General features: G+C 41.0%; 2 protein-coding genes across 3 annotated transcripts; both read left to right on the top strand.

The window, feature by feature from the left end:
• The first annotated feature begins 1,592 nt into the window (after positions 1 to 1,592).
• Positions 1,593 to 15,982, top strand: cmtr1 (cap methyltransferase 1). 2 transcript variants are annotated; one of them, XM_035910509.2, is made up of 24 exons: positions 1,593 to 1,635; positions 3,770 to 3,874; positions 6,440 to 6,606; positions 6,774 to 6,932; positions 7,056 to 7,148; positions 7,240 to 7,311; positions 7,470 to 7,564; positions 7,766 to 7,838; positions 7,941 to 8,139; positions 8,244 to 8,362; positions 8,477 to 8,573; positions 9,564 to 9,696; positions 10,001 to 10,180; positions 10,267 to 10,323; positions 10,423 to 10,480; positions 10,577 to 10,645; positions 10,845 to 10,976; positions 11,752 to 11,877; positions 12,092 to 12,183; positions 12,297 to 12,365; positions 13,502 to 13,549; positions 13,686 to 13,798; positions 13,917 to 14,025; positions 14,875 to 15,982. In XM_035910509.2, exons 2-24 carry the CDS (start codon positions 3,775 to 3,777, stop codon positions 15,008 to 15,010), a joined length of 2,496 nt encoding a protein of 831 aa, XP_035766402.1. In that variant the 5' UTR covers positions 1,593 to 1,635; positions 3,770 to 3,774; the 3' UTR covers positions 15,011 to 15,982. The 2 variants fall into 2 exon arrangements, with proteins under 2 accessions (XP_035766402.1, XP_006797133.1); XM_006797070.3 differs by having other exon boundaries at positions 1,613 to 2,090.
• A 1,584-nt stretch (positions 15,983 to 17,566) lies between these two features.
• hebp2 (heme binding protein 2) lies at positions 17,567 to 22,441 on the top strand. The gene is made up of 5 exons (XM_006797071.3): positions 17,567 to 17,669; positions 17,846 to 17,982; positions 19,229 to 19,364; positions 19,978 to 20,158; positions 20,316 to 22,441. Exons 1-5 carry the CDS (start codon positions 17,567 to 17,569, stop codon positions 20,500 to 20,502), a joined length of 744 nt encoding a protein of 247 aa, XP_006797134.2. The 3' UTR covers positions 20,503 to 22,441.
• Positions 22,442 to 22,655: the final 214 nt, after the last annotated feature.

Here is a 22,655-nt window from a genome sequence, read left to right as displayed (position 1 = left end):
GGGGTTTTTGCAGGTTCTCTGAGCATTGCATGGTCTAACCTTGGGGTGAATTTGGTGGGACACGTGCCTGAATGGTCCAGACCAGCAACCAACTACCAAACATCTGCTTTTATAGAGGTGTTGACACTTGCTGATGATCAATTAATCAAGTGCATTTAATTAGCAATGCCTGGCTGCTACTTTCCAGCTGATGGGGTGAGGCAGAATCAATAGATTTGTGTTCTAGCAATAAACATGCCTTAATATGGAAAAAGCCATCTTCACTGCTCAGTAGGAGTCAGGCCTGCTATGTAATAATGGTGACAGTGTTATTGTCCTGCAGTTCAAAAATTGGAAAATAAAAACTGTAAGGAAGCAGGACTGTTTTGGTGTCACGAAAGTGAGGATTTGACAGTTGCTTCCAAGAAGGATTTCACAGACTCATCGGTGGTAGCATGTGACTGACAAGCTGCATCACAGAATGAAGAATGTGGAAACTTAATAACTCTCCACTATCCACAGTGCTTTGCTCAGTGCTCGGATTTTAAAAGTACACCAAAGGGAATATAAATTTAGCCTGTGGAAGAAAAATTATTTTCACTCCGTGTGCAGACTGTCTGGAGCCACAAAGGTTATGTTCACTTGTTCCTGAGTGCCTTTCTTTCTCACAGGAAAGTATACAAGATACTTTTTTTGCAAATGATTACAAAGTGCAACCAGGAAAAGTCTAATATTTGTCTTGAAGGGAGAACAGCTCAGGATGTCTTGAGTTACATGCCAGGAACAGATTAGCTCAATCTTATAGACATCCAAGTGTGATCAAAGGAACCTCTAATCACTTAATCACTCAAAAACAATGCATTTGAAGTTTTATGTAAATTTGCCTTCGCTATTATTAGGCATGGATAAATACAGATTCCTTGAATGTGACTTCAAGCTGCCTAAAGCCAGAATGTTGACCTTAGTGTAAGCAGGCACACAAGCGAGTCATATGATTCTGCAGCAGACTGAACCACTGTAAGAGAAATCCATATAAAGTCTATCAATAATCTGTTATTCAGGAAAGTTGTGAGGCTGGTTTTAGGTGGGTACCTGAGAACCCGAGAAGTACATAAAGATTATTGGACATTATGGGCTTAGGAGTGGGTTGAACTGGGTAAGCAAGTCCCTAGCAAGCGTGAGAGTGGCTCCTGAGAAACAGTGATATATGGCCAATAAATGAGATCAGACAAGGAAGCGTCAAAATGTGTGTGTTTTTTTTTTTATTTTTTAATTTAACAAACACAAATACAATATGCAAAAAAACAGGCCTTTTTTCAGTTACAAAAGAAGCATATGTAAGTTCATTAAGAAAATAATTCAAGGCATTTTTTGTCCATCATATAGCACTGAGATCTAAAAAAGAAAAAAAAATCCATCCATCCACTGATGTGGGGCTTGATCTGTTCACATTTATGAGCATTTTTTTTTCTAACATACTGAGATTATTTGTCAAAAAGTCTTTAAAATATGTTTAATTGTTAAAAGAAATAAAATTTAAAACAAAAAACAGACAGGAGAGGGCAGCAACACCCCAGTCTAGTCTGTCTGCCTGAGAAGAAGAAGAAGAAGAAGAAGAAGAAGACGTCTTTACGCATCATTATTGCGCGTCCTCAGGTAAAGAAGGACCCACGAAGGCTCCAAAAACAACGCGGGCTAATGTAAACTTCGAAACCGTATAGTCACTACAAATTCTCCATATAAATAAACTGTAACTGGGAAAGCCCGAAGCATATACGGATGTTACGTTCTGTCGATGCTGTGTTACAACAGAGGAGTGAAGTTTTACCTCCGAGCTGGTAAAAACGAGCCGGCTAACGGAGCTAGCTAACGACCAAAGCTGCTGTGGCTGCGCAGTTTCGTTTCAGCTGAACTCACCGAAAACACCCAGTAGACCTGCCAAGTCTGTTCACGTTAGCTGACCAAATATACTTTTTAAATCGACATGGGTCAGTCTGCAAGACACCTGCAGCGAAAGCAGTAGATAACGGGTCATATTTGAAGTTTTTTTTTCTCTCTCACCTTTGAAGATTTAACGTTTTATGTCCAGTCCTGGTAACGCAGGCTAACAGGTACTCCTCGGGTTTCCTGTAACGTTAACTCTGTTCTGTTTATGCTAATTTTCAATGTAACTAAATAATTTGACCTGCTTATTATATTCTTAATTGATGTTTAGCCGTGCCTTATATCAGCTATCATAACAGGAAATACACAACACTAACTTTGCGCGTTTCTTTCTTTTTGTTGTCTTCATATTGAGCATTCATATTTTATAAAACATTTAAGGGTTACAGCAAAAGTTTGTTTCTATCCTCAGCTTTTTTAAAAATTGTTTTGACAGCCTAAAGCGACATCTTAACCATAATACAAAAATTGTCGAGGATGAATATTTTAATTAATATTTTAATTAAAGTGATAATGAAATCATCAACTTATTCTATATCAAAGTGATAAACTTGGATATAGATATAGATTCTTAATTTTTTAGTGAAATCACTGAGAATTACTAAGACACTAGTCTTGAGCCGTCTCTCATTTCTTTATATTTTGCTAGAAAAATGGGATAAAACATCTGCGAACATAAATGGAAATACAGTTTAAAAGGCACAGCGATAGTTTGTAAAATTCAAGAAAATGAATAATTAATATGATCACCTTTACTCTTAACATAGCCTTGAACTCTCCATGGCAAGCTTTCTTGTAGTTTCTTTAAATAGCCTTCAGGAATAGTTCTCCAGGGCTTTTTTGAAGGACATGCAAAGCTCTTCTTTGGTTGTTGGCTGCCTTTTGTTCTGTTTTTTATCAAGATGATCCCACACTGCTTGAGCAATGTTGAGGCCTGGGCCTTGGGGAGGCCAATCCATGACTGATAGTGCTTTAGTGTGCGCTTTTACTGAATTGGCATTGCGTTTGGGATCATTGTCATGCTAAAAAATAAATGAAGCTGTTGCCAGATGTGTTTGAGATGGTATTGCGTCATGGATCAGACTCTGGCAGGACATTAATTTAAATTAGATCTCCAACACCACTTGTTGAAATGCAGCCCAGAACATGAAAAGCCTCCACCATGTCTTACAGATGTCTGTAGACACTCACTGTTGTACCTCTCTCCAGACCTCACTTCATACTGTCGACATTTCGAAACAAAAGTTTTCATCTTTAAGTATGGCTTCTTGACAGCCAACCTTCCACTGAAACCGTTTCTGATGAGACTTAAGTGAACAGTAGATAAGATAAGATAACCTTTATTAGTCCCACATGTGGGAAATTTGTCAACTGAAGGGCTTGATATATCTCTCAGGGCATGTCATGTGCTGTAGATAGTTTTTTTAGGTCTGCTATTTCTTTTTTTTGTCCTCCTTGTGTCCAGTTTCCACAATTAAAAATAAAGGAAAGAAAGTCTGGCTGTTCGTAAGCAAAGTATGAAGAAATGGATGTGTCTTAAAACTTTTTGCAAAGTCCTGTATAAATATTAATTTTGTCCTGTAAGAGCTTGTTTGACCAAATGTTTGTTTTTTAATCCATTCATCAGTCACTAAATTAAATCATTAGTAAAGAGTTCATAAAATATGAGTCCGTCTCATACATGTTTGCATCATGTGCCTTGCATTTTAGTTGATATGAACTTGTGCTTTAGTCATTGTAGTTGTAGCAGTTGCTTTATTCCCATCACATATCTTTGTTTTCTGTGTTATAATCTGTATGCTGTTATTCGTATTTTTTTACTGTTATCTTCTTGGCTCTTTTTCAGCCGTAATGAAGAGACGAGCCGATGTGTCATTTGCATCACTTCATGGGACAAAGAGGCATCGTGATGACAGCAGTTCAGATGACGAGTCAAGACTATCCCGTCAAGGTAGATAATTAAAACGAACAAACAAAGACAACAACAGAAAATAGTCTTATATTTAGGTACAAACCTGAGCTTTTCTTACTATAGTTAAAACTGAAGCACCTACTAGAGATTTTTGGTTATACATGGGCCAACAGCACACTAGTATCTCAGTTTCTATTGTTAACTAAATCATTAAACCAGGCGAAGATCATTCCTGCCTTCAACTGCCCAACCAGTTTTATTTTATATGTGCTCTGAAATTCTAAACTAAGGATGCCTCTCAAAAAGCCCCTGCCACAGCAGCAGCAGCAGCATACAGATGATTATGTGGAGGAAGGTGCTACTGCAGACTCTGGGGAAGCTGACTTTCAGTTTGAAGTTAGCTCCAGTATGTCTGCTGAGCCTAATCTGGCCTCTTTGGCCAAGGCGAATAAGACATTCATACAAATTCAAATGGAGAGAGATAAAAGACAGGAAAAGAAGGCCGCCAAGCAGGAGGAGAAACTGGGCGTACTGTCGCGTCAGGTCATGCAGCTTCAAATGGACCTTGAAGCCATCAGAGCCGGTCAGCCACCACGAGTTCCAGCTGGAGAACCCACGTTACAAAGGTTAGAACAGTCGGACAACATTGAACATTACCTTTCCACCTTTGAAAGACTGGCAGAGGTCTATAACTGGCCACGGCAACAGTGGGCTGTCCGACTAATTCCACTGCTGACAGGGAAGGCGTTAACCGCTGTTCTGGCCATGGACCCAGCACACACGAAAGACTATTACCTGCTGAAGACCGTTATCCTGAAAACGTATGAGATTAACAGAAATGCTTACCGCCAGAAGTTCCGTGCTTACAAGACACCTGCTAAAGAATCCCCCCAAGAATTATATGCATGTCTGAAGCATTTGTTTTGCAAGTGGGTGGCTTATGACACCTGCACAAAAGAAGACATTATGGAGAAGATGGTCCTTGAGCAGTATCTTAAAGTGCTGTTCCCAAAGGTGAAGGCTTGGGGTCAAAAGACACAACCCAAAGACTGCTAAGGAGGCTGCTGACCTGGTTGATGCCTACTTGATTGGTCACAAGGGACCAAGGGTTAACTGCTATGCTGGCCTTCTCAGACCAACACAGGGTAAGTTTGGGGTAGGTGGTGGTTCAGCAAACTGTAGTAGACTATATTAAACCCTTCTGCTTGGTAAAAAACAAACACACAAAAAAGTGTACTCTGTTTAAAATCCTGTAATATTTACTTCCCAAGATACACTCTCTGACACTTTTAGTAAACATACTGATAAACTGGACATTGTATCCCAAATACGTTCCTAAAGAACTGTGGGATGTAGAAGACAGTGCCCACTGTGTGTGTACATAGATGTAGTTTGAATTTGTATAACTCTGCAAGCAGATGAAGTACATACTATACCGTGACTTTCGAAAGTAGCAGCAATTCCTGAGTTGCCATATCCTGTTCTTATTCTGTTAAATCTAATACAAGAGAGTAGCACCACATTGTGTGGGAACATCACCAGGGCTAGAAGAACGTAATCAGAGGCTCCAGAAATGTTAGAAAAACCAGCGTTAGTTCAGCTAGACCCTGTATGCTCAAATTTGGCCACAGGTGGTCTTGCTCGGGTCGTATTTAGTCTCAGTCCACTTCTGGTGAAGCTACACCAGTAACACACGCAAGATAATATCGTTCTACAACGTGGATCTCAAGGGCAGCATATGAAGAAAGGCTGGAGAGGTGCAGAGGGCAGTTTGGAGGAAATGCTGGTTCTGTCCTCAGTAAAGGAGTTACCTTTTCTCAAGTGGAAAAAGTTGATGCCATCATGTCTAAAGTCAAGTGATACTTGGACCTGTGGCTTGGTATAGAAAGTTCATTCCTAGATTCTCTACACTCTATAACTTGACAAAGAAGAACCAGGCCAGTAGGGTTCAGTGGATTGTGTGGAGTGGAGTGTGAAGAGCCCTTTCAGACCCCTACTGAAGAGTTACAGCAGATATTCATTGCTCAGGCTGATGCCTGTGACCTGGGCTTTGGAGAAGCTCTGCTGCAGGTTGAACCAGGAAGCATGCATGCAAGTTTTTGAGGATGCAGAATGAACGCCTTGGCATAAAGTGGGAATTGGACTTAAGTGTGACTTGTTGGGAAGGAAGTTCATCCTCTAGAATGGCAACCAAGTACTATAATCGATGAAGAACATGAGGGATACCCCCTCCAAGATAACAAGGTGCTTCCTGGCTGTGCAATCCCTTTGACAATCTCTACAAGAGTGTAAAACAGAACTGCATAGCTGACTGCCTCTCCAGGATCCCACAGGTGTTGTCTTCAGCAGGAGGAGGGGGAAATTGCAAGTCTAGAAAATTTTCATTTTCAACACACTAGCAACTCAGTTATATTATTCTGTTTCAACAAGCCAGCAAAATCTCATAAAAGCATCAACTACATGGGAAAAATGAGTGCATGATTTGTTCCTGTAAGAGGAGCTAATCATAAGTGTGCTTCCTCCCCATTGAGCCTGTTGCGTAAGATGGTCTAAGATTGTTACATTTGATGGATAATTCGTGTGTGTGTGTGTGTGTGTGTGTAGACTCTAGTCAAAATGACTCCCTTAGTGACCAGGAGGATCAAAGACCCGGGTTCTCGATGCCCTCCATATCATCATCATCATCATCCTTTGATACCCAGGACAATGACGCCCCCTCGCAGGCCTCCTCCAAGTTCGCTATGTACAACAGTGTGTCACAGAAGCTCATGGTAATGTATCAAAACCCTCTCTAAGCTGAGGTGTTTGACAGTTTCTATGTATTTTAAATTTGGGGGGGGGGGGTGTCCAACTTTTCAGAATATTTCCAAACAACAAAGAATTTGACCTTAGAGTTTTATTAACTTACTTGTGTTTTTGCTATTTCTTACACTTTCAGGCCAAAATGGGCTTCAGAGAGGGCGAGGGTTTGGGTAAGTTTAACCAAGGACGCAAGGAGATCGTGGAGGCTTCTACTCAGCGAGGGAGAAGAGGTCTGGGTCTCACGCTGCAGGGTTTCCAGGGAGAACTTAATGTTGACTGGCGCGATGAACCCGAGGTAGGCAGTAGTCCTTTTTGGCATTTGTGTTTTTTAAACTTTAGGTTTGAAATAATATATGTGAATGATCAATTAACTGTCACCTGATCTCTGTTTTGTCTCTTTTCCTGTTTGTCTGCACAGCCCAGTGCTGTCGAGAAGGTTGATTGGTTCCCAGAATGCACCACAGAGATCCCAGACGCTGATGAGCTTAGAGACTGGATGATCCAGGGACCGGTAAAACCAGAAACTCAGATTCTCACTTACAGATATGCATGCGTCGCTTTTGCAGTCTATTTATATAATTCCTGATTTTCCCTCTGGACAGAGAAAACTTAAAATTGAGGATGAGACTGAGTTTTGCACAGAAGATCTTTTGCACACTCTTCTACGATGCAAAGTGAGTTACATCAACAACTTGCTTCTGTTAAATTTATTCCCACAAGGTATTTAAATTGTGGCAAGTGTACACCGGAAAAAAAATGATGGAAGGGTCATAGATAACACAAGTTTACATATTTCTCAGCTGTGTAATCACTGCGCCTCTGTGATGTTTAGTCAATTTTTGATGACCTGGAGGGCGAGGAGATGAGGAGAGCGCGGACACGCTCCAACCCTTATGAGACTATTAGAGGCGGTATCTTTCTCAACAGGTCAGTCTTTTGGTAGTAAAACACAGGCAGGATGAGTAGCCAGTGTCAATAATACGTCATTTCCTTTTTTAATAGTAGTTTGCTGCTATGAGTATTAATTTAGGTTGCTTCTTACATTTTTTTAAATTTTGCACAGTATTCTAATGCCTGGAAGTCATTTAAAGACAATGATGAGCTGTATTATGTGCGTTGTGTATTTAGAGCAGCTATGAAAATGGCCAACTTGGACTACTGTTTTGACCATATGTTCACCAACCCAAAGGATTCCCAAGGGGTGAGTGGGTCAGCTGATTAATACTGAACTTTTTTAGTTGTATCACAGCACAAAGTTCCATATAAACAGATGGTGACATAAATCTTCTGTCTCATTATGCAGAGACCTCTGACGAAGGACCGCGAGGGCGAGCTTCTTTACTTTGGTGATGTGTGCGCAGGACCGGGAGGCTTTTCAGAATATGTGCTGTGGAGAAGACGCTGGCATGCCAAGGGCTTTGGCATGACGCTGAAAGGACCCTGCGACTTCAAGCTGGAAGATTTTTATGCAGCACCGAGCGAGCTGTTCGAGCCTTATTATGGTACGTTTACAAAACCCGCACGTCACACCCAGGGGACAAAAGACACAGCTTTGTGTTTCCAGTGATGAACGATTCAGTGAAATCGCCACCTCTCTGCATCCCAGGTGAGGGAGGCGTGGAGGGTGACGGTGACATCACTCGGCCTGAAAATGTGACTGCCTTCCGAAACTTTGTCATGGAGAGCACGGAGAGGAGAGGGCTTCATTTCCTCATGGCAGATGGGGTAAGACTAATATTTGTAGGATATGAAGATAAAATAAAGGTGGACAAACTTCACAAAAGGTTCCTGTGGCTTAATGTTTGGATCAGTTTCAGTATGGTCTCTGTTTTTTCCCAGGGCTTCTCCGTGGAAGGCCAGGAGAACCTCCAGGAGATCCTGAGCAAACAGCTGCTGCTTTGTCAATTCCTCACTGCAATTTCTACACTCAGGACGGGTATGCGTGTCTCTTTAAAAGCTTGTAAATTGACACACTCACTAGTGTTCCTAAACGTTCTCTTTAACCACCTGTCACAGTACAGTGCACATGTGCAGTATGTTTATAACCCACATTATAGCTGTGTCCCAAAACGTAGCCTGCATCGTCCTGAGGCCGCATTTGTAGACCAGTTACGTCACAGCGACACGAAGAAGGCTGTCTTCGCGTTCGGCCAACAAATGCGTCCTCCTTTTCCCCAGATTTGAAGGATGGGTCGGGTGTATCCTTTGTGGCCCACCATATCCCGGAATTCATAGCACAGCCCAGCCAATTCCAGTTTCGAACAATGGCTGCCGCTACTAAGTTTTAATCTTTCTGGGTCACAAAATATACTTTTAAGATATTTTCAGGCGAGAAAGTAGCTGTGTAAACTTCAAATATCTGCTTGGTTTATCAAGACATCACATATTTGCAAAAGTGCTGGAACGTTTTCGGAGACGTATGTTACCCGAACCGCTCGATAGCTAGCCGGGGGGTTCAATGGTCACTCGAGCCTGCGATAAGAGCAGACTCCCGGCATCATTGTTTTCAGGCCCCCGCGGTCTTTCGCTACTCAGGCTAAACATGATATATAAGTCGCTCGGATAACTTAAAAATGTTATTGTTGGGCTTTTTTCAGTGTTTTATTTGTTCCTGAGTAAATCGGTTTGTCTGAGATCAAAGTTATTAGATTAGATTAGATTAATAACTTTATTAATCCCTCGGGTGGGTTCCTCCGCCAGCTGTTATATTTTAGATAGCAAGGAACAGACGGCCGAGTTTATTAAACTCCACCGAAACAGCGGTGACGCAAATCTGAAGGCTAAACCGTCCCATTTCACAGCCTCGCACTTCCGGCCTTCTCGGTCTTCGAAGGACCCGGCTCACGTAGACCGCGAAGGACAGGTCCTCAGGAGGATGCAGCCTATGACTTTGGACACAGCTTAAGTCTCACTTTCTCTCCCCTAGGTGGGCATTTTGTCTGTAAGACTTTTGACCTCTTCACTCCCTTCAGCGTGGGTTTGGTGTACCTGCTCTACCTCTGCTTCGAGAGGATCTCGCTCTTCAAACCTGTCACCAGCAGGCCTGCAAACTCTGAGAGGTGAGCCCATGTTATAATGTGTCTTTGTACATGTGAGAATACGATGAGAGTGTGTTTGTAAAATAGCTACATTTTCTGCCACCTACACGCTACACTTCAGAAGCTTTTGTGGCATCCCATTCACCAAGATGGGCTCATAGGGATAGCTCGCCAGGGTAAATAGTGCTGCAAGTCTAAACTGCTGCAGATGAAATCTCTCAGCTCACTGCAGGGAAAGTAGGATGATCTATAGATCCAATGTAGGATTTATGAGGGGGTTTATGTAAATGAGGTTACAGATCTCTTCTCACATTGTCATCCACAGGTACATTGTGTGCCGTGGCCTGAAACCCGGCTCAGACGCAGTCAGGGAATACATGTTCAGAGTCAACCTGAAGCTGAACCAGCTGAGGAACACGGACAGAGACGTTACAGAGGTGGTTCCGCTGAATATCATCAAGGATGACACTGACTTCTACCAGTTTATGGTCAACTCCAATGAGAGGTAGAAACACTCAGTATCCACAAGCCTTCAATCACTGCTCATGAAACACAGTGACTGACAAAGATGGTGTTTAATTGTCTCTTCAGCCTTTGTGCAGTCCAGATCAAGGCCTTGGCTAAGATCCATGCTTTTGTTGTAGACTCGTGAGTAAACAGTGTTGAACATTTATCTTTGCTGCACTATAACCACGTGTTTGACATGGTGTTTTTGTCTGGAAACTGACTGGGTTATACTGTCCCTAGGAATCTCTCAGAGACAAGGCAAGCTGACATCAGGAAGGAGTGTTTGAAGCTCTGGGGAGTGAGTACAGAAGCCGATATACATACCAAACTGAAAGAGAATTTTGAAAGAATGAAAAAAGACAAGTTTTTACGTACACTTTATGTTTATTTATAGGTCCCAGACAAGGCCAGAGTCGCTCCTACTTCGTCAGACCCAAAGTCAAAATTCTATGAGCTGATTAAGGTCAGTTAATAAATTTGGGTTTAAATCAAATCCTACTGGGTACTGTACAGCGCTGATAAATGAGCTCTGCCATACAGACCGTAGAAACGAATGAATAATTAAAAGACAAATGATTTTTTCATATGAAACAGTGTTATAAATAGGCTCATTAAACTTCTGAATGTGTCTCACTTTCTGCTCTTTTTCTGCTTCATATCAGAGCTCAGACGTGGAGTCGTTCCAGTGTAAGCCGACTCCTCTCAACTCCACCACACTCGAAAAGTTGCGCCATGTCCTGGACTACAGGTGCATTGTGGGAGGTGGAGAGCAGATCTTTCTTCTAGCACTGGGGGTGAGTTGGATGTAAACTTGTGCTTTGTGTGACACGGAAAACAAAACATAACAAGAAGCACTCCAAGACCTCAAACTTCCACCAAGGCAGCTCCATCTGTGGGCTGTATTTAGTTCTAAGGGAATAGTATTGTATTTTCTTTATGTTGTCAACACACACAACACTTGTAAGAATCATAGTTTGTAACTCATAAGGCTTTTTGTTAGTTCCAATAAATGGTTAAGATGACCTTGAAGACCTAAATTTTAAGACATTGTTAACACGACCTCACTCTACACTCCTACAGTTTTATCAGCATTACTTGAAAACCTTTGGAGGTATTATGTTTACAGGCAGAAAGAATGACACACTCGCACAAACACTACCAAAAACACAACCTTGTTGGCAGAAGTAATGACGGAAACATGTAATATTATTATTAAAAATAAGGCCTGGATAAAGGTCAGCAATGAATTCCTGGTAGTTAATGTGTTGGATGGAGGAGGAAACTGTCATGTTGCATATTGAGACGGGGTTTGATGGATGTGCTAGAACGAGTTTGATTCACTGCAGCTCAAAACCTTAAGGGGACTTGAAAGGATCTCTATTATAGCCGGAGACCATGAGACCTTCAGAGATTGTGCATATTTGAGCTGTTTTGTCGGCGTACAAAGACCCAGCAGTGTCATAAATTCTGTTGTCTTTGCTCTTTGCTTTGATTGAACACTGTAACTACCCCAGAGACTTTACCGTCTGCGCGACTTTGATCAAACCTGGTTTTCGATGACTTTTGCAGAAGTCTCAGATTTACACCTGGGATGGGAAAATGCCTGTGCGCTGGAGGAAAATGGAGAATTTCAAGCTGGAGCTGCCAAGAGATACACTTCTAAGTGTCGAGATTGTCCAAGAACTAAAGGGCGAGGTGAGAGAATGGACTAAAACTCTGTGACAGACTCAGGTTTTCTTATCACTTATTATTCTGATCCTCTTGGACTCAAATTTTCTGTTTAAACATTTTTTAAGGTATAGACCTTTTACAGCTAGCCTCAATCAGAATTTGTGACTTGCATTGCGGTTTATGTGCAGCTGAGTAGGATGCTTTCTGAGCTGTGTTACACTCTCCCTTCGGTCCTCAGGGCAAAGCTCAGCGCAGAATCAACGCAGTTCATGTCATGGATGTACTAATACTGAACGGCACTGATGTAAGAGATCAGCACTTCAACCAGCGGTGAGACATTTTTATCCACTAGCTTAAAAATTCCCTGTATATTCAGTTTTATATTGTAATAGTTTCAGATAATCTTCGTTGTATCTGCTAAATGATGTTTGTTATGTTTCCAGGATCCAGATGGCTGACAAGTTTGTGAAGGCGGTGGCTAAACCCAGCAGACCAGACATGAACCCCATCAGGTACTCCCATCTGCCTTCTTTTAATTTTATTTTCTTACTAACTAAATATTAGTTTATGCAATCTCACATTTTTAAGTATTATATACTTAAAAATAGGGCTGCTCAATTATTTGGATTTTAATCTCGATTATGATCTGGGCTTTCAACAATCATTAAAAATGACTGAGCTGATTATTAGCCCCTCCCTCGTGCTTTACTCTCGCGCTGCTCCGTGTGGCAAATCGAGCGCACCTCTCTGCATTTCGAACACGTGTCACAACCATTAAGAGCAGCGGTCCCCAACCTTTTTTGCGCCACGGACCGGTTTATGCCCGACAATATTTTCATGGACCGGCCTTTAAGGTGTCGCGGATAAATACAACAAAATAAAACTAGTACCGGTACCGAAAGAAAGAAAATTTATTCATAACACACGTGAAAAGACCCAGGAAAACCGAGTAAACGATAAAAACGATAACAAAATAACGCTGAAAACCGATAAAAACCCTGAAAACTATACATTTCACACCTGAGCCTCAACTTTCGCGGCCCGGTACCAAACGACTCACGGTACCGGTCCGAGGCCCAGGGGTTGGGGACCGCTGATTAAGAGGACCCGAGGGAAGCTCGGAAAGCTAAGCAGAAGTTATTTGGAGAGGAGAGTGACTGCCGTTGGTTGAAAAGAGAGGTAAAAAAAACTTCAGTGGTGTGGAAACATTATGGGTTCGCAGAGTCAGACGTGGATCAAGTAGACATAGTGTGTAAACTTTGCTACAGTGTCGTAGCTGCACCACAGAGCAACACTGCAAAGTTCACTAAACATAGATGTTTACATTTTTCATTTATTTTTTATATTGCAAACATTTGCACTGTTATCAGTATTTGCACACTATTTTATTTTTTTGACAATCTTTAAAGTCATTATTCCATACATTGTTATTGTTAAATAAATATTGTCAAATAATCGAGATCTCAATTTCAGTGAAAATAATCGTGATTATCATTTTTGCCATAATCGAGCAGCCCTACTTAAAAATACTGCTTACAAGTACTGCTGTGGTAGTTGTGATCGAACGCTGAGCAAAATTGTGAAAGAAATCTTACTTGCAGTTTGGTAAATTACAAAGATTACAAAGCATCATCTTTTTTCCCCCCAGAGTGAAGGAAGTTTACAGGCTGGAAGAAATGGAGAAAATCTTTGTCAGGTACGGGAAGAGAACCCTCTGAGTAGCTGCCGTGTATATTTACTACTGCAGCTTCTTAGATTTGTCCTATTTTTCAAGATCAAGGCTCCTTTTATGGCGCTTGTCAGAAAAACGTGTCATTTCCTTCCCCACCCAGACTAGAGATGAAAGTGACAAAGAGCTCAGGAGGTGTCCCGCGTCTGTCCTACACAGGCAGAGATGACAGACACTTCCTTCCCACGGGCCTCTACATCATCAAGACTGTCAATGGTCTGTATGTTGTGATTTGTTTTCACTGCGAGCGCAAACAATGCTGCGAGCAAAATGTCTTTATTTATTTATTAGTAAGTAAATAAATGCGGGATTTCTTTTCTCCTCCACCATTCAGAGCCGTGGACGATGGCGTACAGCAAAAACTCCAAGATGAAGTTCTTTTATAATAAAACAACCAAGGAGTCGACCTATGCAATGCCACCGAACTCTGCTGCTCCTTTCCAGTATGTAGCGTCCTCTTAATTTCTCTCTTTATTCCAGAGATTCACATCTGAAAAAGTTTATATGCTTTTTAAAATAAAAGTAATAAGTGAATGTAAATATTCTCATAAGTAGGGCTGTTCGATATAACGATATATATCGGATGACGATAAAAAAACGTCTATCGTTTCATTTTACGCTATCGTTTGTTTTGTGGTGTCGCAAAATAAACTGTTTATGGCAATATTTTTTTTTTATTGTTTTGATGGTCACTGTCACTTGATGGTCTTAAAGTTCTCTCTTTCTCTTATATTTAGTAACCACATTTAGTAATAACCACACTACGGACGGACAAGCGACTGTTTTTATGCGTTGTCGTTAGCAACAATGATCGTGTGGCTCCGCCGTAAATCCTTTACAGTAAAGCTGAAGATCCTGTTGAGATTTTTCAAAATAAACTGAATCATGTGACAGATGAGCGGCCAAAAAGAGCCGTCAGGTGCTAAAAAATAAACCTTAGAACAGGCTTTTCCCCGAAACACGCCGTGGAATAAATACTCACAAAGAAAATTGCGGCCGTTTCAACTTATGTAACACTCGACTCCAGGTACACGACGCCCAGCTGAAAACACTTCACGCAAGTCGAGTTGCCCGAGAGTCACAGAATTAGCTGAAAATGTAAACTTTTTGTGATATATATCGTTGTCGGGATGATAAATGTCTTCTATCGGGAAATTAGATTTTGGTCATATCGCACAGCCCTACTCATTAGCTCATATTTTATTCACAATAGAACACAGGAAACGTGTTAAACAGCATTTAAGCTGTTTCACTATTTCATGGAAAATATTGACCAATTCTTTTCCTTGCAGCGTATGCCACTCCGAGCGGCTCTTCTGGGCCTGGGTGGATGGGGTTATAGTTCATAAATCTCAGACCAGAGTGGACCCTGAGAAACTGTCCAAAGATGACGTGCTGTACTTCATACACCAGCATTACCAGCCCTGAAAGACTCCCAGTCACAGGGCTTCGTCAGCTGCAGACTGTACACAGAGTGCGCTGGGTTGTGAAGCCTTGGCAAAGAGTACAATCCAGTTCACTAATCGTCATTTCATTTAACAATCAAAGGACGGTTATTAAAAGGACTTGTGATTGTTTTTATGAATCCGTTGCTTACTGTCTCGTTAAATATCAATAAACTGCTTTATGACCCTTTGGAAGGTACCTCCATGTTATCTTGGTATCAGGTTGGAGTTGTTTGCTGCTGTTTTTAGCAGTGGCATGTCCTCGTAAAACTGATGTTTGACAGACCAGTCTGTTTTTCAGTCTTTTCCACTTCCTTTGACTCGACCTTTGATTTTGAATTGTAATGAGTAGCATTGCCTTATAGGACAACATGGAGACAAAGGTGTTTGCTGTGCCCTATAGATTCAGTTTCTCCAGTTCCTCCTCAATGCCACTCTTGTTTTTGTGCACACTGCATTAGCAGTGATAGATAGGGTCACAAGGTTAAACTGTGAATCCACATCTGTAATTATTCTTTCTTCTCACTGCTGGAAGCATGACTGGTCTTCTAAAGAAAACACACGGGTCTGTTTGCCTCATCTTTACACTAACAGTGTCGCGGTGCTTTCCCTTGCAAAACTGTGTAGCATGTAAATCACCCTTTAAGTCGTTCTCACAGTCATTTCAACGTGCATTCAGAGATGGAGCAGCTCTCTCCTTTCCACGCTTCTCTGTCATCTAGACTGTGGGAGTGAAGTTTGGAAGGTGTCCCCCTTTAGTTTTGAGGTTGTTTGTACCCCACCTGCTCTTTAAAATTGTGCCTCCATATCTTCTAGTTGTGTGTCTGGTTTTTGTTTTTGTTTTTTTTTAATGCTGCAAATGAGTTATTTTTCTGGTGTAAATTTAGCTTTCAATCTCTTTGATGTAAATATTAATAAGTAAATAAATGGGAGATGCTGTTCCCACAATGTTCAACTGCCTGGTGATATTGGGTGGAGACAGTAGTCGGAGTAAAGGCTGGATTAAGCTGTTAGAAGGCAACGGGTGTGCTCATACACCAACCAAATTACACAAGTGCACACAACATGTTGTAGCTTGGTTGTTTTGCTCACAGCTTTAGAAATGTGGTCAGACTGTGGGAATTTGTTATTGTAGATTCAGTAAAACCCAATTTGAGCTTTTTAATACTATTATATATATATAATATATATAATATTTGAATACTAATCTGTTCACTCTGGAAGCATGAACCAATCTATTTCACCTGCTGTGTAAGTACAGGCATTAACAAGTGCAGGTCAACCCTCAAGGAAAAGCAGTGGTTTTGCAGGTGGTTGCCACAGAACTTGCCTTCTCCTGTTTTTCAGCAGAGTCTCAAGAGCTGCACGGTGCTGGTCTGTGAGCACTGGCCCCACTAAAGGATGACAGAAGCTCATGCTGGTCCTTGTTGAGTCTGTTTCTGATAGTTTGGTCAGTAACACACAGGTGAGTAGCCTGCTGGACGTCATTGTGCAGGCCTCCAGCAGTGCTTCTCCTGTTCCTCCTTGCACAATGGACCTGCTGGGTTGATGTTCAGCCTATCAGGTCTATCCATAGATTCCTCCACTATGGCACGTCCACTGGTATCTCTGGATGTGCCTTCCTAATAATAAAAGATCTGATCCTCTGGGTCATTTATTCCACTTTAACTTTCTGAATCCTTTCAATTTCACTGGCAACTCATAAGATTGAGAGTCACTTCTATTAACAGCAAATAGTCCTCACAGTTCTGCTGCTTTTTACATATTACACAAGAGAAACATTGTGTTTTACTCTTTTACCTTCAACTCTGAACACAATAAAATCCTATTTCACTGAAATTTTTCAGGCACGTTATCATTTCATTATCTTACATCAGAATAATACATCCCAACCAATTCGAGTAGAAGGTTATTAAAGATTACTAAAAGTTGACGTGAAAATTGTTGCTGTTAAACTGAAATTAAGATAAAATTGGATGTAAAACCTGTACTGAAATAAATGTATACAGGAAAACTCTTAACTCTGAGTTATGAAAGAAATAATCAAACAGATGCAAAGTTTCAGTAACTGGTTTAAAAATATATATATTTCTAGTAGAAGAATTGTTGTAAATGACTTCATATATAATTGATTTGTCATGATGAAAAGTCTAAATGATGTTAAGCAGAAATTGCAACAAATAAAACATAGTTCTTTAAAAACTTTGTAAGTGGCTAGAAAGGACTGAGCTGATTATAATGTAGAGCACAGTATGTATAATAATAAGGACAATGATACTTTCAAAACAGGTCATTTATTTTATTTTACATATAACCCCTTTTATAAAGCCTGTTGACTACAGCCTCTATACTAATATAATCAAAGACATTAGACATTAAATAACACACAAACACACACGGAAATCACTTTTTGGTACGAAAGGGTGTACACATTCATGCCAAACCGGTTTAAATTCAGGCTGAAGTTGAACTTTCCAGAAGGCTTGTATTTACTCGGGGCGTGTCCTATTGTGACGAGACAATCGGTCCGCCAATCAAAATGCGCATTTATGTAACAGGAAGCGATGTTACGAAAACAAGCGCTTGCAACAGCACACACCTTGTTCGCCCAGACATCGGTTACCAAACACTCGAGTTGCCTGGTATTTATGTCTTTTTCTATCTTTATACATTATTATTTTACTGTAAAAAATTTTTTTGCTGTGTTTTGATAAAAAGCTACACGTCCACCGAAATAAGAAAAAAAAGCGATTGCATTTGTAGAGAGTTGTTAAATAACCTAAGATGCGCGGTTTTACATCATTGTGTAACTTTGCAGCGGCTGGAAAGCTGAGTTTGCCTCTGTCTTGTCCTTGGAAAAGGAGGTTTGGATCATCAGTCATGCTGAAAGCTGTGGGACAAGTGTTGTTCTCAACTGGTCTGCAGAATCCGAAATTCACTGCAGAGGAGAAAAAGGTAAGTGCTCTGCAGTTTAGCTCATAAAACAGAATATTGGACCTTTGGTCTGAGCTTGTCCCCACTGTCACGGGACAACAGGGTGATGTGCATTAAATGAGTGCGTGATGTTCAGTTGACAGCAGAAGAAACCACAGTAAATTTGGTTAAACTATTAACCCCTGTGTCGTGTGTGCACTGCGTTATGCATATTTCCACTTTTTGAAATGCAGGTACCCACACCCAGACTCTCCTGTTATAAAGCTGTGCTATTGTAATAGATGGAGTATGTTGTTAAGGATAAATATGAAAGGCCTTCTTTGAGAAACACATCATCTGGATGCCAGCTGTATACGTTGGATAAGCTGTATGTGTTGTTCTAAAATCTGTATATACAGCAGGGGTGGAACTACAGGAGGGGGCAGACAAAAGAAATGTCTGACAACAGAAATTTTCCATTTTGCTTTAGTGCATTTTAAATGAACGTTGGCCCAGAGAACAAGGTAGTTTTTCTGGATCATGTTTCATATAGCTTCCTCTTTGCATGACAGAGTATTCATGGATAGTGAACCGTGTTCATAGACAGTGATTTATGGAAGGGCTCCTGAGTCCATGCAGTGATTTCCATGACAGACTCGTGCCTGTTTTTAAAGCAATGCTGCCCGAGAGCACAAACGTCACAAGAATCCAGAATTGATTTTGGGGCCTTTTCTCATGCACATGGAGATTTCTCCAGATTCTGAGATTCTTTTGATATTATGTATTGTAGATGATGAGATATTTAAAGTCTGAGATGTCCTTTTTATACTGTGTCATGTTACTGATGTGCTGACAGTTAACCTAATTAGAGCAAAATTTTCCTCCAGATGTTACTTTTTAACACCACCAACACCACCTTGAAACATGTTGCAGCCATCAAATTCAAAATGACCCAATATTTTTCTTAAAAGTTTTATATTTTCTCAGTTTAAGCATTTCATATATTTTTTCTGTTCTATTGTAATGAAAATATGCTTTTATGAGTTTTGCAAATCATTGGGTTATGTTTGCTGTGTGAAATTTTCACACAGCAATTTTTTTTCACACAACTCCAGTTTTCTAGATTTGTGGCTAAATTAGTCATATTTTTGTTGTAACACACATTTGAAGAAAAAATGGGATTGTCTTTTTCACAGTTTCGAGGTATTTTGTATACAAAATCTTGGATTTTTTTTAATTGCTCAATAATAACCAATTGTCATCCTCATTGTGCGCCTGTGTGTGGCAGGGACAGGACTATGAAATCCGCACCTACCAGCCCACTAAGTGGATGAGCACCTCTGTGAGCGGGATGCAGCTGGAAGCAGCCTTGTCTACTGGCTTCCGTAGACTCTTCAACTACATCCAAGGCAACAATAAAAACAGTGAGTTTCATGTTACTGCTATCACCTTCACGCAAGGTAAGCTGAGCCTGTGTTGCTGAAGCTGTGCGAGTTGTTTAAGGCTTTTATTTTGTGGCGCTGTGGCAAATCTGTTACAAAACCTACATGTCACAATGGCAGTATTTTAATGTTGCACAACAAATTTGCAGAGAACTGGGGTTCCAAGGCATAAATGGATGGAAAATTCAGAGAAAGTGCACTTTCGTTCCTGCTCAGCACTTTGCAACAGTTCCTCCTCTCTTACTTTTGTCTTGCTCAGCAGTTTGCAGCAATATTTATGAGAATATATATTGTTTGTGTTGCTGGCTCCTGAGCTCAGCAGCATAAGGAGATTGGGATCTGTAAACATGGCGTTTAATCCCATTCATCTGGCGCACATCGTGGTTACAGCCCAACCATCTGTACAGCTGTCACCATTCACCAAAGTTTCGATTCACCAGCTGGTGACTGATAGTTCGTTTAGGAAATTTAACATCTGTAACTCTTACACAAGCTGGTTATATTTCAGCCCTAGTATCATCATCATGATGTTTGGCATGTACTACTTTTTTTCTTCTTTTCAACAAAAGAACCTCCTTTCTTGCTGGTTCTATAGAGGCTAAAGTGGAGATGACGGCCCCCGTGACGTGCCACGTGAAACCCGGGGCCGGCCCTGCGTGTGAATCTCAGTTCACCGTATCCTTCTACATCCCAGAGGAGCATCAGGCCACTCCACCCGAGCCCAACGAGCCTGAGGTGTTTATAGAGCACAGGAAGGAGTTGACGGTGTATGTCAGGTAGGGTACAAACAGAGCCGCCAGGTTAGACTTTGGATTGTTTATTTTGTCCAAAACAAATACAGTGATCAGCCATGAGTGGTTTAGTTTTTTTTTTTCTTTAAAAAAAAAAAGAAAGAAAGAAAGAAAGAAATCAATCTTTTGTCTATTCCTCCAGGACATACGGTGGTTTCTCCAATGATAACATGAAGCGTGAAGAGCTGCTGAAACTTATGGAAAGTCTGAAGAGGGATGGAGTCCAATACATCGAGAAACCATACTACGTAGCCGGGTATGACAGCCCTTTCAAACTGACCAACCGCAGGAATGAGGTCTGGATCCTCAAGAACGAAGAGGAGCAGTAGAGCGTTCCTGGGCCACACTCTATCCTATAAAAATGTTAGTGAAGGGAATTTAAATGTGATGATTTGATACATTTCAGTTTGACCAGCAACAAAAGTTAGATTTGCTACTTCCACTAAAAGTTACTGATTACTCACTGAAAAACTTGATAAGGAGACTAATTACACGACAACTAGAGGTCCTGTCGGCCATATGAAGCAATATAACCAGCAGGTGGAGCCAAGTAGTCAAGAAAATGTTTCTTATGTTAACAGAAAACCCCACAAGTGCGTCTTAATTTAAAAAAAAAAATTTTTTAATGAATATTTTCAAAATACACTAATTTTAGGCTTTTGATTGTGCATGTTGCTAACCTCCTTTTTCACAGCAGATGTTTTAGCCTGACAGGGCAGGGACAGCACAGCACCCATGTGACCGATAACATTCACAGTGTGAGCCGGTTCCAGGGGGGCGGTGTCGGCTGGCTCACTGTGGGAGCACACTGTGTACCTTTCCTGTGTGCGACGGACACGAAGCTTCTTGCTTTTCGTTTACACTCCCACACTAGCAGGTGAGAGCAGCCACGTGTCACTCAGGCGACGCTGCTTAGATTTGCCGTGTCATCAGATGTTTCCATCAACACAGATCTGTTTAAGTCATGCTGACACCATAAATATATCTATTTTAAGATCACTGGCTGCACTCAGAATATGTCTAGATAGATAGATACATTTTTAACAATTCTTCAATTGCATGCAAAGAAAGAAGGCTACATGTGTGTTGTGCATCCTCTCCCTCTTGAGGTAGTCTTTCCTGGAGGTGTTATTGGAAAACTTAGTGAAAACAGTTAACCCATAATCATGAAACACAATTTCAAACAAACAGTTTCAGCTGCTTTTTCCTGCAACGTCAAGTCGAAGCCTTTGCTGTGAAAAATGTTCAAATAACATGGCAACTAACTGCTACTTGATTACACTCACATATTGATGTGACAGGACTGTGTGTAGGAAACGAAGAAAGCAAAGAAAATGTTCGTAGTTGGTTTTTAAGTCAGTCCTAAAATAATACTAGTGCCTTTATGGACATTAAAACAAGGATGAATCCAGCCATCGCTGTGTGTAAAAGTGCACTCTGACGGCTATTAGATGCAACTGTGAGGCTTTGTCAGTCAGAGTTATGTGAATCAGCAGTCAAAATGGGGGGAAAAAATAGTTTTTTGCAGTTTGGTGAGGACTCGCAGTCCATAAAAAAAAAAAAAGTAAATCCACACAAAAATTATCAGCGCATCTAAAAGTGCAGAAACCTCATATTTGTTTTCACTGAACTTTGGAGTATAATATTTGCACACGCCACGAGTTCAGCCTGTGAAAATGTGTCTCCTGGTACTTGGATTTGAGTCGCATTAAGAAAGGGATAGCATCAAATCCATTATGACCAGAGGGATCAAGTGCATGGGATTAAGCATTAAACATATTTTGACTTTGTAGATCAGCTGCACTGTTTAGCAGAAGGTTTTTGTTGTCAGTCAGCTCGGGCACTGGGAAGCGGCCGAGCGTCGGTAAATCTCAGTTTATCTGCTCTCAGGCCTCACTTACTGCCACTGCGACCGCATTTGCATCCATTGTGATGAATGGCTGGGCCCGTCACAACACGTCTCATAAGCTGTCATTTTTGTCAATGAATATAAATGTGTATTGAACCAGCTTTGTGCTCAATTGCTCAGACTGACCATTTTTGCTTTAATATTGACAAAGAGAGCTAACAAAAATGTGCCTTTTTTGTTTTATATCTTCATATAATCATTAAGTGTGTGTGTTTATTACTCATAGTAGTACTCGGATGAAGAATGATGGCCCGAGTACTGCACTGATAAGAATATGGGGAAATTTGAAAGTTTAAATAATGTAATAATTGTCTTATCTAATCAATAACTCGTGATTAAACCATTATTCGGATCATAAATGTGCGTTTAAGTATTTGTCCTTTGTATTTCATGCTGGGCTTTTTCAGTCACAGATTAGTTTCACGTGTTCAGTAACAGATAAAATCTGGATCGTCCTCGGCACTCGTATCGATCGTTTGTCAGCCGCGGCTCACTTCGCCCTTCCTGACCTCACCTCACGTCTCCTCTCGCGCCCTCGTCGCTCTCAGCCCGATGTCTGCTGAGTCACTCATT

The sequence above is a fragment of the Neolamprologus brichardi genome, chromosome 15 (genome assembly GCF_056152115.1).
Source record: "Neolamprologus brichardi isolate AB-2024 chromosome 15, ASM5615211v1, whole genome shotgun sequence".
Taxonomy (NCBI): domain Eukaryota; kingdom Metazoa; phylum Chordata; class Actinopteri; order Cichliformes; family Cichlidae; genus Neolamprologus; species Neolamprologus brichardi.
Note: the sequence above shows the minus strand (reverse complement) of the source record. Positions and strands in the feature narration are given on the sequence as shown.

What these genes read in the sequence shown, in the direction of transcription:
- hebp2 (XM_006797071.3), top strand. Translation starts at nt 17,567, where the DNA reads ATGCGCATTTATGTAACAGGAAGCGATGTTACGAAAACAAGCGCTTGC. An exon ending in CCAAGGCAACAATAAAAACA is followed by an intron (nt 19,365 to 19,977) that starts GTGAGTTTCATG and finishes CTGGTTCTATAG; the next exon opens with AGGCTAAAGTGGAGATGACG. An exon ending in GAGTTGACGGTGTATGTCAG is followed by an intron (nt 20,159 to 20,315) that starts GTAGGGTACAAA and finishes CTATTCCTCCAG; the next exon opens with GACATACGGTGGTTTCTCCA.
- cmtr1 (XM_035910509.2), top strand. Translation starts at nt 3,775, where the DNA reads ATGAAGAGACGAGCCGATGTGTCATTTGCATCACTTCATGGGACAAAG. An exon ending in ATTTCCTCATGGCAGATGGG is followed by an intron (nt 8,363 to 8,476) that starts GTAAGACTAATA and finishes GTTTTTTCCCAG; the next exon opens with GGCTTCTCCGTGGAAGGCCA. An exon ending in AACTCTGCTGCTCCTTTCCA is followed by an intron (nt 14,026 to 14,874) that starts GTATGTAGCGTC and finishes TTTTCCTTGCAG; the next exon opens with CGTATGCCACTCCGAGCGGC.